This window comes from Coregonus clupeaformis, unplaced genomic scaffold, assembly GCF_020615455.1.
Source record: "Coregonus clupeaformis isolate EN_2021a unplaced genomic scaffold, ASM2061545v1 scaf2390, whole genome shotgun sequence".
Taxonomy (NCBI): Eukaryota; Metazoa; Chordata; class Actinopteri; order Salmoniformes; family Salmonidae; genus Coregonus; species Coregonus clupeaformis.
In genome coordinates this window covers 63,056-78,634 of record NW_025535844.1, presented here as the reverse complement: position 1 = coordinate 78,634, position 15,579 = coordinate 63,056, and the positions used below count along the sequence as shown (strand labels likewise).

Sequence of the window (15,579 nt, the reverse complement as noted above, 5' to 3'; positions counted from 1 at the left end):
CCTATAAGGGAGTTAAGGGAGGAGTAGGAGGAGACTCGTCTCATCTTGTCGATGGTCTCAAAGGAGAGGATGTACTCGTCGTTGTCAGGGCTACCCAGGGTGCTGCTAGCACTGCTGCTGGTGCTCAGGTTACCTGGCGAGAATGCCACCGGACCACCTAGACATACAAATTACAGAATAGTAGTTACACAACATAATCACTATACCCTGAAATATACCATATTATACCAGAATAACTATACGCTGAAATATACCAAAATAAATATACCCTGAAATATACCATATTATACCAGAATAACTATACCCTGACATATACCATATTATACCAGAATAACTATACCCTGAAATATACCATATTATACCAGAATAAATATACCCTGAAATATACCATATTATACCAGAATAACTATACGCTGAAATATGCTACAGTGAGGGAAAAAAGTATTTGATCCCCTGCTGATTTTGTACGTTTGCCCACTGACAAAGAAATGATCAGTCTATAATTTTAATGGTAGGTTTATTTGAACAGTGAGAGACAGAATAACAACAAAAAAATCCAGAATAACGCATGTCAAAAATGTTATAAATTGATATGCATTTTAATGAGGGAAATAAGTATTTGACCCCCTCTCAATCAGAAAGATTTCTGGCTCCCAGGTGTCTTTTATACAGGTAACGAGCTGAGATCAGGAGCACACTCTTAAAGGGAGTGCTCCTAATCTCAGTTTGTTACTTGTATAAAAGACACCTGTCCACAGAAGCAATCAATCAATCAGATTCCAAACTCTCCACCATGGCCAATACCAAAGAGCTCTCCAAGGATGTCAGGGACAAGATTGTAGACCTACACAAGGCTGGAATGAGATGAGACCAAAATGGAGCTCTTTGGCATCAACTCAACTCACCGTGTTTGGAGGAGGAGGAATGCTGCCTATGACCCCAAGAACACCATCCCCACCGTCAAACATGGAGGTGGAAACATTATGCTTTGGGGGTGTTGTTCTGCTAAGGGAACAGGACAACTTCACCGCATCAAAGGGACGATGGACGGGGCCATGTACCGTCAAATCTTGGGTGAGAACCTCCTTCCCTCAGCCAGGGCATTGAAAATGGGTCGTGGATGGGTATTCCAGCATGACAATGACCCAAAACACACGGCCAAGGCAACAAAGGAGTGGCTCAAGAAGAAGCACATTAAGGTCCTGGAGTGGCCTAGCCAGTCTCCAGACCTTAATCCCATAGAAAATCTGTGGAGGGAGCTGAAGGTTCGAGTTGCCAAACGTCAGCCACGAAACCTTAATGACTTGGAGAAGATCTGCAAAGAGGAATGGGACAAAATCCCTCCTGAGATGTGTGAAAACCTGGTGGCCAACTACAAGAAACGTCTGACCTCTGTGATTGCCAACAAGGGTTTTGCCACCAAGTCATGTTTTGCAGAGGGGTCAAATACTTATTTCCCTCATTAAAATGCAAATCAATTTATAACATTTTTGACATGTGTTTTTCTGTTGTTATTCTGTCTCTCACTGTTCAAATAAACCTACCATTAAAATTATAGACTGATCATGTCTTTGTCAGTGGGCAAACGTACAAAATCAGCAGGGGATCAAATACTTTTTTCCCTCACTGTATATTATACCAGAATAACTGTACCCTGAAATATACCATATTATACCAGAATAAATACACTACCATTCAAAAGTTTGGGGTCGCTTAGAAATGTCCTTGTTTTCCATGAAAACATACATGAAATGAGTTTGAATAGGAAATATAGCAAAATTAATAGGAAATTTAGTCATTGACAAGGTTAGAAATAATGATTTTTAATTGAAATAATAATTGTGTCCTTCAAAATGCTTTCGTCAAAGAATCCTCCAGTTGCAGCAATTACGGCCTTGCAGACCTTTGGCATTGTAGTTGTCAATTTGTTGAGGTAATCTGAAGAGATTTCACCCCATGCTTCCTGAAGCACCTCCCACAAGTTGGATTGGCTTGATGGGCACTTCTTACGTACCATACGGTCAAGTTGCTCACACAACAGCTCAATAGGAATTGAGATCGTCGCTCTGGATAAGAGCGTCTGCTAAATGACTAAAATGTAATGTAAAATGTAGATCCGGTGACTGTGCCCATTATAGACAAAATACCAGCTGACTGCTTCTTCCCTAAATAGTTATTGCATAGTTTGGAGCTGTGCTTTGGGTCATTGTCCTGTTGTAGGAGGAAATTGGCTCCAATCAAGCGCCGTCCACAGGGTAAGGTATGGCATTGCAAAATGGAGTGATAGCCTTCCTTCTTCAAGATCCCTTTTACCCTGTACAAATCTCCCACTTTACCACCACCAAAGCACTCCCAGACCATCACATTGCCTCCACCATGCTTGACAGATGGCATCAAGCACTCCTCCAGCATCTTTTCAATTGGTCTGCGTCTCACAAATGTTCTTCTTTGTGATCCAAACACCTCAAACTTCGATTGGTCTGACCATAACACTTTATTCCAATCTTCCTCTGTCCAGTGTCTGTGTTCTTTAGCCCATCTTAATCTTTTCTTTTTATTGGCCAGTCTGAGATATGGCTTTTTCTTTGCAACTCTGCTTAGAAGGTCAGCATCCCGGAGTCGCCTCTTCACTGTTGACGTTGAGACTGGTGTTTTGCGGGTACTATTTAATGAAGCTGCCAGTTGAGCACCTGTGAGGCGTCTGTTTCTCAAACTAGACACTAATGTATTTATCCTCTTGCTCAGTTGTGTACCAGGGCCTCCCACTCCTCTTTCTATTCTGGTTAGAGATAGTTTGCGCTGTTCTGTGAAGGGAGTAGTACGAGATCTTCAGTTTCTTGGCAATTTCTCGCATGGAATAGCCTTCATTTCTCAGAACAAGAATAGACTGACTAGTTTCAGAAGAAAGTTATTTGTTTCCAGTATGAAAATGTATGCACTCACTAACTGTAAGTCGCTCTGGATAAGAGCGTCTGCTAAATGACTAAAATATAAATGTTTCTGGCCATTTTGAGCCTGTAATCGAACCCACAATTGCTGATGCTCCAGATACTCAACTAGTCTCAAGAAGGCCAGTTTTATTGATGCTTTAATCAGCACAACAGTTTTCAGCTGTGCTAACATAATTGCAAAAGGGTTTTCTAATGATCAATTAGCCTTTTAAAATGATAAACTTGGATTAGCAAACACAACGTGCCATTGGAACACAGGACTGATGGTTGCTGATAATGGGCCTCTGTACGCCTATGTAGATATTCCATTTAAAAAATCAGCCGTTTCCAGCTACAATAGCTATTTACAACATTAGCAATGTCTACACAGTATTTCTGAACAATTTGATGTTATTTGAATGGCCAAAACAATTGCTTTTCCTTCGAAAACAAGGACATTTCTAAGTGACCCCAAACTTTTGAACGGTAGTGTTTACCCAGAAATATACCATATTATACCAGAATAACTATACGCTGAAATATACCATATTATACCAGAATAAATATACCCTGAAATATACTATATTATACCAGAATAATTGTACCCTGAAATATACCATATTATACCAGAATAACTATACCCTGATGTAATGCATATGGACCAGTAACAAATGGAGCTTGAAAATAAAGTACTTGTTCTGTTCTGATTGTTTGATTTTGTGTGTGTATGTGTGTGTGTGTGTGTGTTTCTGCAGGTAAAGTGAAGTGTCAACTTTTTGCTAGCTCAAGAAATCAAACTCCCCCCCCACCCAATCTGCCTATAGCTAGAAAACTAGAAACTACAAGCTATCGACTGGACCTTCCATTCAATCTCCACAACCTATTTTAACTGTCCTCCCGAGTCATCACACTCTATAACTCTACACAACTTCCCATTATCATCGTCTGACTCACACAAAATGGCCGCCATATATCCCTGTGACGGAGTGCATATTGAGATGGGGATTGGGAGTAGGCAAGGCAGGCTAAACGGTTTGTCATGGTTGTTGGTGACAAGAACCGCTGTCAGTTAGAATGAGTGGACGATGTGGATGGAGAGAGGCTGTAAGCTGTAAGCTAACGTGCTAGCAGCTAGTATTACTCAGCATGGCTATATTGCCATGTGGCTGTGCTGAGTCAGTCAGCACAGCGGGGGCTGAGAGAGGGTCTAGAGTGTAATCCTCCAATAATGCTGTACGTGTATGATGGACATAGGCTCTCAAAACTGTGTGTGTGTGTGCGAGCGGAGTAAGACAGCAGCCCCCCCCACACACACACACACGCTAAACCCTAGCATCAGCGTGGTACACCCGAGGAGGATTATATTCTCTGTCGTGACTTTGCCATCGTGACTATGATGATGATTCTTCAAATCACTTCAAGTAACTCTTTGGGAAAGAAGAGAGGCAGTCAAACCGAGAGAAAATAAGAGAAGTCTCTACCCTTACGTCCATTTCTTTCTCTCCATCTCCCTCTACAGTACATAACCACATGTATCTCTCCCTTTATTTCCATCTCTCTTTCTTTCAGCCTCGATGTCATCCTCTCCATCTCTCTCTCTCCTACCCTCTTCGTTGAGGTTGAGGTTCTGCAGGCTCTTGTTGAGGTTGCGTGCGGTGGTGGCAGCTCTGATGTTGGTGTAGGAGTTGACTGAACGCAGCCGAGGGATGGCCGGGCTGTCGCGCACTGGAGTCAGGTTACCAGGCTCTGTACACAGACACACACAGGTCAATTAACTGATTCATTTGGCACTAAATGGAATACAGTAGCGACATGACAATCAATGTGAGAATAGGTAATAAAGGTCATTTTAAATATTGATGTGCTCTATCAAAACATGCTGCATATTTCATTAAAACTCCCTCAGATCCCTAAACCCCATTTCACATGTACAGCAGTTAGTCTGAATGGACCAGTGTGCTTTACAACAATACACATCAATTACTTCCTATTGTAATGATTATGACAGAAGATCGAAGTGTGTGCATGTGGTGTGTGTACCTAAGGTGTTGGCAGGTGAGGGTACAGCGTAGTTCTTCTCCTCCTCCATGAACTGCAGGGCCACGGTGCAGAAGTTACTCTCATACTGAACCACCAGGTGACTCAGAGCCACCACCAGCTCCTGGAGAACACAACGCGACCACAGTCAACCATAATCCAACACACATGGTAGAACCTAGTCAACCACAGCAAAAGACGTAACACGGTCAACCAGCCACAGTAAAATCAGTCAACGACCTTACCAAGAACATTGGAAATAACGAGATGAGAAAAAGAAGTGTGTACGTGTGTGTGTGACCCACCTTGCGGACCACAGGGCTGCCGTCGTTGATGAGCTGTGCCAGCATCATGGCCACGTTGTGGTCGATGGTCGTAGAGTGGTCCGTCCGCTCAGCTGAGTTCCCAACAAATGTCCCCAGGGCAAACACCGCCGCACAGCGCACCTGAGGAGACCGGGGATAGTTTGGTACCAAGAGAAGCCAGTCCCTAGTCACTTCCTGGTTGGATCCAGACCAAGTCATTGGTCAGTCATTGGTTAGATTGCTTTGGTACTGCTTTTTAAAGGGGAATCAATACTAATACTCACTACTTAATCCTCTCATTTCTAATGCAGACATATTTTCTGAGAAAATCAAAGGTGCCTGAAAATAATAATTCACCAATGGTCACGCAATACCTCCCATCACACTAAGTTCAGTGTGTCAAATCGGAGGGCCTGTTGTCTGGACCTATGGCAGTCTATGGGGGTGCCACAGGGTTCAATTCTTGGGCCGACACTTTTCTCCGTGTATATCAATGATGTCGCTCTTGCTGCTGGTGACTCTCAGATCCACCTCTACGCAGACGACACCATTTTGTATACATCTGGCCCTTCATTGGACACTGTGTTAACAAACCTCCAAACGAGCTTCAATGCCATACAACACTCCTTCAGTAGCCTCCAACTGCTCTTAAACACTAGTAAAACTAAATGCATGCTCTTCAATCGAACGCTGCTGGCACCCGCCCACCCGACTAGAATCACCACTCTTGACGGGTCTGACCTAGAGTATGTGGACAACTACAAATACCTAGGTGTCTGGTTAGACTGTAAACTCTCCTTCCAGACTCGCATAAAGAATCTCCAATCCAAAGTTAAATCTAGAATCGGCTTCCTATTTCGCAACAAAGCCTCCTTCACTCATGCTGCCAAACATGCCCTCGTAAAACTGACTATCCTACCGATCCTTGACTTCGGCGATGTCATTTACAAAATAGCCTCCAACACTCTACTCAGCAAATTGGATGTAGTCTATCACAGTGCCATCCGTTTTGTCTCCAAAGCCCCATACGCTACCCACCACTGTGACCTGTACGCTCTTGTTGGCTGGTCCTCACTACATGTTCGTCGTCAAACCCACTGGCTCCAGGCCATCTATAAATCACTGCTAGGCAAATCCCCGCCTTATCTTAGCTCATTGGTCACCATAGCAGCACCCACCCGTAGTCTGCGCTCCAGCAGGTATATATCACTGGTCATTCCCAAAGCCAACACCTCCTTTGGCCGCCATTCCTTCCAGTTCTCTGCTGCCAATGACTGGAACGAATTGCACAAATCTCTGAAGCTGGAGACACTTATCTCCCTCACTAACTTTAAGCATCAGTTGTCAGAGCACCTTACCGATCACTGCACCTGTACACAGCCCATCTGAAATTAGCCCACCCAACTACCTCATCCCTATATTGTTATTTATTTTGCTCTTTTGCACCCCAGTATCTCTATTTGCACATCTAGCATTCCAGTGTTAATACTATTGTAATTATTTTGCACTATAGCCTATTTATTGCCTTACCTCCATAACTTGCTACATTTGCACACACTGTATATATATTTTCTGTTGTATTTTTGACTTTATGTTTTTTACCCCATATGTAACTCTGTGTTGTTTTTATCGCACTGCTTTGCTTTATCTTGGCCAGGTCGCAGTTGTAAATGAGAACTTGTTCTCAACTGGCTTACCTGGTTAAATAAAGGTGAAATAAAAAATAAATAAATAAATGTTACTGCATAAGCTAAGTAACAATAACTCCTACTTCTAAATTGTAATCTAAGAAAGTGCCGGTCCACATAATCCATTGAGTATTCTCTAAGTATCTCTCTCAGTGCAGTGCCTGTCATATGCAAAACTCAAATCTGGCCCTGTGTGTGTGTGTGTGTGTGTGTGTGTGTGTGTGTTGTAAAGCGTAAATATACCTCTCCTCTTGAGAAACCCCCCCAACAGGCCTCAGCTGAAAGTTAATTAAAACCCCTTTCTGCTTAGTCACTGATCTATCTTCCTCACTCTGCCTCCCTCTGTTCTCTCCAGTCTCTCTCACTCTGTCCATCTCTCTCCCTCTGCGTTCTATGGGGTACTAGACACACACCTTCATTTTAAAGAGAGGAACTGAAGAGGAGGGAGCTGCTCAAACTAGTTGAGTAATAAATATACGTTTTTAAATTGTGGTTTGTGTGTGCCTGGGTTCTCCAATGTCCCTGGTGATGCGCTCAAATACCCAATTCTCTTCAGGCATTGTGAGTGTATGCATGGATACACTCACACACACATATGTGTATGTCAGAGTGGATGCAGACCCTAGTCTCACCCCTCAGCCACAGCAGCTGCCTGGCCTCTAGAGAGAGAGGTTGCCCTGCTAGGCTGCTGGCAACAGATGTTCCATGTCTCAGTGTGTGTGTGTGTGTGTGTGTGTGTGTGTCCTGCATTTCACCCATGTGTGGTGGGTGAAATACAGGGCAAACTGACTATTCACTGTCCCTCAGGTCCTCAAAATCCTAAAGGAGCCACTGAACCCCCAATCTGCTAGGTATGGGTGTTACATTCGGTGACTGTGTGTGTGTCCCAAAGGTGTGTGTGCATGTCTGACAGGTGTGTGTGTATGTCCCAAAGGTGTATGTGTACATCTGAAAGGTGTGTGTATTCCTTCCCTCTCACCTCAGGTATGGGGTCGGACAGCAGGCTGTAGAGCTTCTCGTGGGCACTGTCCCTGACACCACACCAGCGGGCCGAGTCAAAGTTCTGCCAGATGCGTCCCAGGCAGATGGCCACCCACTGACGTAGCAGGGGATGAGGGTCAGAGAGCTGCTCCAGGCAGATAGCTATCAGGTTCCCCTGCAGACAGGCCTCCTGGGGAGCGGGGGGAAGAAAAGGAGGGAAGTAGAGGGTGAGTCAAGGAGGAGGACGAGAAAGGAGTTGGAAGGCAGGCAGGGAGGGAGGGAGGAGAGAAAGAGGGGGGCCATGTCAGTAATTCACACACACGTCCACACAATTTCCTTTGATGAGACCCTGTAGCCTATTCCATAGGCCTTTATGACTTGGCTTTAAGCGGAGCTTCACATCTCGAAGTCTATGGGCAAACCCAACAGGGAACTAACCTCAACCTCCCACTGTGAACCTGAAGGGTAGATGTCCAATGCTTGACAGTTAAGTGTTCGTCATCATTTCTGTGGGGTTGTATTGGTTCTTGTGGCTATGAAAAGCCACTATTTGAAAGCCTATACCTATTTTGGCAGACTCTCTGCATTGTGGCAGTATCAAACTATCCTCCATCAGACTACTAGAGCCGTTCAGGGATTTGTGTACAAGTTGAAATAATGTTTTAACTTGATCATACCGTAGCTGAACCCTACCAGTAGGAGTACCATCACTCCTAACCCCTGAAGCTTAGACCACATGTTCCAACCAATCCAACAAACTGAAGTAATGATGAAGTACTAGTTGAATGGAAGGCTTGTATAAATACAAGGAGGCGAGAACGTCGAACGAGCGGCACGTCTCTAATGTTGGAGCTCATCTATTATTAACACAGAGCCAATGGTAGAAGGAGAACATTAAGTAAACAGAGAGAGAGAGCGAGAGAGAGAGGGAATGGTGTTTGCGAAAGATATGAAGAGCAAGATGAATAGATGGAAAAATAGATACCAGTAGATAGACAGAAAGACAGACTGACAAAGAGACAGACCGAACGAGACCGACAAAGAGAGCGAGAGAGGGGGGTTTGTAAGGCTATGTGTAAGGCTAAGCTACATCATCGCAATACGACAAATAAGAGACACAAAAAAACAGTCTGGAGCGGTTTCTGGAAATAAATTAGGTGTATACGGTGACAGTTGCCATGACAAAGTGTTGTCAGGAGAGAGAGAGAGCAGAAAGTGAGGACATGTTGAAAATATGACTTATTATCTCCTCTACTGAGAGTTGGGGAGAATTCAGAAGTGTGTCTGTTGAAGGGCTAAAATGACAGACCCAAATCTAACTGCCTGTAGCTCAGGACCTGAAGCAAGGATATGCATATTATTGATACCATTTGAAAGGAAACACTTTGAAGTTTGTGGAAATGTGAAATTAATGTAGGAGAATATAACACATTAGATCTGGTAAAAGATAATACATAACAAAAAACATGCGTTTTCTATTATTGTTTTTGTTATATCATCTTTGAAATGCAAGAGAAAGGCCACAATATAATATTGCAGTTTAGGCGCAATTTAGATTTGCCACTAGATGGCAGCAGTGTGTGTGCAAAGTTTCAGATTGATCCAGCGAAGCATTGCAATACTGGACTATTTTGTATCAAGTCTGCCCAAATGTGCCGAATTGGTCAATTGATACATTTTCAAGTATATAACTATAGAGAACATACAAAAATGATATGGTAATACAAAATGTAAGTTTACACACTCCCAAGAATGTCATACATGATGGATCATTAGCTTATACATTAACTTTCACACATCTAGATGGCCGGGTGGGGTTGGTGTGGAGCCAGAGACAGCAGCGGTTCAAACTGTAGAACCCAGTTCCTACATTTGAATATAAAAATTTATTTTATCAAACAAAACTATGCTACATTTAATCTCTGGGACCCTTAGGATGACAAATCAGAGCAAGATTACTGAATGTAAGAACATTATTTAACTTCAGAGGTGAATGTATCAAACCAGTTGCTGTGACACGTTTTGTTGTTGTGCACTCTCCTCAAACAATAGCATGGTATTTTTTCACTGTAATAGCTACTGTAAATTGGACAGTGCAGTTAGATTAACAGGAATTTAAGCGTTCTGCCCATATAAGACATGTCTATGTCCTGGAAAGTTTGCTGTTACTTACAACAGTCATGCTAATCACATTAGCGCACGTTAGCTCAACCGTCCCGTATACGGGACACCGATTCCGTAGAGGTTTATCAATGTGGGGCTTGCTTTATAATTGCATCATCTTTAAAGTGATTTCTTTATCGAATAATTTACCACATTCTCCCCTAACATCTCTCCTGTGTGACCTTTCTCTCTCAAGACACCCACACAGTATGTACGCAGACACACGCGCACACAAGCATACACACACCTGGCCTGTCGTGTAGCTGTTGACAATCACAGCCAGGATAAAGACAGCCATGGTGCGGTGCTCAGCCTGAAACAGAAAACACAAGAAAAGGTTTTAACATGGCAGGCAACTGCCATGTATCAACTCAGTTCACCAACACCTCATTCATAACTGTGAGCTATGGATCATAGAACACAACATGTTTGAGTAGGTAGAAGTTGTCACTAACCACTGATACAGGGTCAGATATTTTTTCAACTTTAATGGAAAAGGTTAGGATTGGAGGGCAATCTGATCCTAGATCTATGGTTAAGGGAAACATTTGTGTTGCACCCATGATTGCCTCGGTTTTCTCATGCTCTGATTGGTGGATACTCACAGGCATGTAGGGGTCGGCCAGGACAGACAGGAAGTACTTGTGTCCGTTGTCCTTCACCAGGTCTGCCTGACATGACTAGAGAGAGAGAGAAACAATCTTCAAAACCTCAGTTCCAGTAAGTCAGTCTTCGTCACAGTCTTCGTCATTAATCTGCTGTTACTACACGAGTGGTGAACAAAACCCATGACTCACACACACTTCACTTACAGTAGAATCAACTCAGCCTAAATAACTCTTATTTCCTCTATTTAGGTAGATGGCTTTATTGTGCTCCTTGAGGAAATGTTTCAAATATGCAACTACTCAATATAATATTTATAAACAAGGTTAAAGACATAGCCTAGACATTATTGAATAATGCAACTCAATACCTGAGTCACACTACTAAACTGACAGAGAAAAATGACTTTTCTTCCCGTCCTTTCATTTCAAAGTCATTTGATTATTCTTAACCACTAACACTGTGATGACTACTCGTGGGTCTGGATGCAAAGGAATCACTATAATACTACAGACTGTCCTACTACCTTAGGACAGTGTTTCCCAAACTTGGTCCTCGGGACCCCAAGGGGTGCACATTTTGGGTTTTGCCCTAACACTACACTGCTGATTAAAATGATCAAAGCTAGATGATTAGTTGATTATATGAATCAGCTGTGTAGTGCTAGGGCAAAAACCAAAACGTGCACCCCTTGGGGTTCCGAGGACCGAGTTTGAGAAACCATGCCTTAGGATTATACGGTTAGTTCTACCATGTAAGTAAAAGGCTAAATGCTTTGTGTTAGTGAGTTTTAGGGTGGGCATTTTATTCAACAGCTAAAAATGTGCCAAAAGGGCTATCACATACTTATGGCATTACCTATGAACATTACCCAATATTGACATCCAATAGCTAGCTAAATACTTAACAGTTGGTTGAGGATTCACTCAAATAAGTAGCACAACTCAATCTCCTGATGATGATTAGTCTACATTAACGTCAACTGATATTAAAGTGATTGACTGACATTAACTGACTGAATGGGTTCAGATAGACATATTTTCTGCTTTTATCTGGGGCTGTTATTGACTTTATGGCAATCATGTCTCTGTATAGCTTCACTCATTAGAGTTACTCCATGTGATAGCCTCCAGTGTAAATTATAGGTACAACTATAAATGTAACAATTTAAATGTTGCTTGCTATGAAGGTAGGAGTCTGGTATGGTTTGGTTATTGTGATTGGTGTTATGGTGTACAGTGTGTGTGTGTGTGTGTGTGTGTGTGTGTGTGTGTGTGTGTGTGTGTGTGTGCACACGCGCGTGTGTTGCTACTCACGCTGTCCACAGCCAGGATCTTAGCCCAGATGAAGACCAGTAGGGGTCGGAGCTCCCGGGCAGAGCTCTGTAGCAGCTTCAACACGTAGGGGAAGATCCCCACTGAGAGGGCCTGAACACACACAAGAGATATTATTCACTTTAAAGTTCAAACCCAAAGAAATCATAACTGGCTTGAAGTATTGTGTGTTTCTAGCAACACCTATTGCGTATTGCAACACCTGCTTCAAAATGAAAAGACTAAGAGGACCCTAAGGCCCTAAATGTATGTCTATATATTTAATAATATATTATTCCTTTATTATTTTCCCCTAACCCTACCACCCCTCCCCTAATTGGAGTAAACTAATGGACAACAATACTTAGGCTTCTAAATTATACATACTATATACATTTTACGGACACAGTATATTTTACATTAGTTATCTTTTGTGTATTTAGTCCCATCCTTCAACTACCCTCAACCCCTCCCATTTATCTCAGAAGACCATCCAGTTTTGATTTCTATTTGACATATATTTTCAACTGTGCTGTGATGTTTGTGATATACATTTTACGGACACTATCTGTGTTAGCTAAACTTGTATTTGGATATGTGTTTGTGTATCGGTAGACAAGAATGCTGTCTAGTTTCTCACCAGACTGACGGCCCAGGGCCCCAGGTCCAGGAAGCGGCCAAGCAGGTCCAGCGCTCTCAGCCTGTGCACCTGACTCAAGAGGACCTGAAAGAGACCAGGGAGGGGGCAGAGGTCAATACTGTGGTGTGTTCAATGTGTTTAGTGGCACTGCGAGCCAAAGGAGGAGAGTGGGAGAGGTGGAACAGGTGGCTCACACCACTCACCAATATGCTGGCACTGGCGATTGTTTGTCTCTCTCTCTCTGTGTGTGTGTGTGTGTGTGTGTGTGTGTGTGTGTGTGTGTGTGTGTGTGTGTGTGTGTGTGTGTGTCTTGACTGCTTCAGGTGTACATACCGCTTTTGCATAAGAGGTCTGTGTGTAATGAGGTGAGCATATGAATACATGTGTATGGGTGATTTCCCATTCGGTATATGACATTGCATTTGTGTGCATGTGTGTGTACTGTATGTGGGTGGGGCATTATGTTAACAGATTGTGTGTGTTTTTGGCAAGTCAGCACCACCAGGGCCGGACGTTGGCGTGTCCCCATGCGACTGTGTGCCGTGCTGTGTGCGAGAGGACGCGCGGAGGGGAAGCGGATTCCACACAGCCCACCCCCCCGACCAACCCACACACATGCTGCTATTTCTATCATAGTTTTGTGTATTATTAGAGCAGTGTGACCTCAACCCAGCGACCGTGAGCGAACGCAGGAGGAGACCGGGGTTGGACCGTGCCAGGGTTACCCCTCAACCCTACAGGGGAACGCGTGGGAAAGGAGAGCCTGGGAATTTGTGGTCTGTCTGTTATACAAGAGGAGGAATATTCAGCGATTTAAGAGCGGTTGGAAGCGGAGGGCTGAAAAGGTATACTTCTGAATGATGGTATCATAAAACAGACACTAATGACACACACAGAATAGCAAAGTCGCTCATCAATCTTGTCCCAAATGCTGAGACACAAGTGACAGTGACTAATCAGCATCATCAGCGGGCACGAACACACACACACACAACTAAAGTTAACAGACTAAGACCAGTTCAAATGACAGAGTAATATGCTCTTTCACTATCCTGTCATGGGCGATCATCAGTAACACGTGTTACAAGACATCAGGGAGTGAATCAACTGGTACAGATGTTCAATCTGCAGCCACCCACTGATTCACTATACTGTTATAATGATTGAATGGGCTTTGTGAGAGTGTGTCTCCTAGAACGCCAACCCGTCTGAGATGGCAGTCGTAGGACATCACAATCATCTTTCCCAATCCTTTTGTTTCAATGGGAAGTCTAGATGGGAAGTATGTTACTATGATGACATCAAGAGGCTTTATCTCTTTCTGACCCCTCCTCCTCTCTTTTACTTATTTTCCCAAAGCTCCTCATCAATGGATTACACACAATCACATGCAATCTCTGAGAACGCAATGTCATAGCGTTATATATTAGAGATCAACGTAAGATTGTCTGTTCTTACGTGGGTGTGTGTAAGAGCTTACGTGGGTGTGCACAATGATCTACATGTGCACACCCACAAAACACACCCTCTCCACTACCACCCATCAAAAATAAATAAAAAATCCACACTATCCCTCCCCTATCGTTCCACCAGACAGTCTCTTGGTTTTTATTTGCCTTTCTGTCCCCAGTGGACGTGTGAGGGAAGGCTGCAGCTCACAGCTCTGCTGAGTCAGGGGGAAATGACCGTGCAGAGTACAGCATGGAGCCGTACAGCAGAGGGACTAGGCCAGCACAACAACACATGGGCCTACTGCTGCTGTGAAGTGACACTTTAAAGAAAACATAGCCTGACATAAAGGGGGAGGGACAGGGTGATGAGAGAGAGAAAGAGCAGCGAGAACCAGAGAGAGAGCGAGAGAGAAAGAGAGAGGGGGTGCATGAAGGCGCTAGCGAGGCAGATAAATTCATTATTTGTGCAGTTAGAGAGCAGGCCATGATTTAACACAGCCAGGCTGACAGAGCACGCAACTGCTTGACATTTAAAAGGGCAATTCCGCCAAGCCACTTTAAACATTTTGAATGTTATTATAATGTTATTTTTTTGCAGTGGCCACGATTTAGAAGCGGCGGTGTGCCGCTGCTAAATACATATAGGGGAATTACTGGTGAAGACAAATTGTTCCCAAAATGAGATTTAAACGATGATGGTCAATAATCCAGGAGGATTCTCCACCCCACCACTCGCCATCGTACAGAACTAGTTCCCGGCTGCGCCTCACAAAAGGACAGGTTGAAATGCGCCAATTAAGATTAGAATTTTGATTACAACGTGTGCATAGGCTCTAGTTGTTTTAACGGAATAGCCTGAAATGTTTTTCAGCTCTGATTTACTCAAGAGGCCTAGAGTTTTTTTCCTATATACACATACAGTACTATTTTCTACATTGTAGAATAATAGTGAAGACATCAAAACCATGAAATAACACATATGGAATCATGTAGTAATCAAAAAAGTGTTTTTTGAGATTCTTCAAAGTAGCCACCCTTTGCCTTCATGACAGCTTTGCACACTCTTGGCATTCGCTCAACCAGCTTAATGAGGTAGTCACCTGGAATGCATTTCAATTAACAGGAGTGCCTTGTTAAAAGTTCATTTGTGGAATTTCTTTCCTTCTTAATGTGTTTGAGCAAATCAGTTGTGTTGTGACAAGGTAGGGGTGGTATACAGAAGATAGCCCTATTTGGTAAAAGACCAAGTCCATATTATGGCAAGAATAGCTCAAATAAGTAAAGAGAAACAACAGTCCATCATTACTTTAAGACATGAAGGTCAGTCAATACGGAACATTTCAAGAACTTTAAACGTTTTTTCAAGTGCAGTGCAAAAACCATCAAGCGCTATGATGAAACTGGCTCTCATGAGGACCGACACAGGAAAGGAAGACTCTGCTGCAGAGGATAACTTAATTAGAGT

At 43.2% G+C, this 15,579-nt stretch overlaps 1 protein-coding gene across 1 annotated transcript in view; it reads right to left on the bottom strand.

Moving 5' to 3' along the window:
- Positions 1 to 4: 4 nt before the first annotated feature.
- LOC121533261 (regulatory-associated protein of mTOR-like) overlaps positions 5 to 15,579 on the bottom strand; it is a gene marked incomplete at both ends in the record, with an annotated part of 78,531 nt that continues 62,956 nt past the window's right edge. The window contains 9 exons of the mRNA XM_045219465.1: positions 5 to 157; positions 4,536 to 4,676; positions 4,971 to 5,091; positions 5,273 to 5,413; positions 7,940 to 8,131; positions 10,352 to 10,417; positions 10,710 to 10,784; positions 12,027 to 12,137; positions 12,664 to 12,747. Of these exons, the coding sequence (XP_045075400.1) occupies positions 5 to 157; positions 4,536 to 4,676; positions 4,971 to 5,091; positions 5,273 to 5,413; positions 7,940 to 8,131; positions 10,352 to 10,417; positions 10,710 to 10,784; positions 12,027 to 12,137; positions 12,664 to 12,747 (1,084 nt within the window). The remainder of the gene's footprint in view (positions 158 to 4,535; positions 4,677 to 4,970; positions 5,092 to 5,272; positions 5,414 to 7,939; positions 8,132 to 10,351; positions 10,418 to 10,709; positions 10,785 to 12,026; positions 12,138 to 12,663; positions 12,748 to 15,579) is intronic.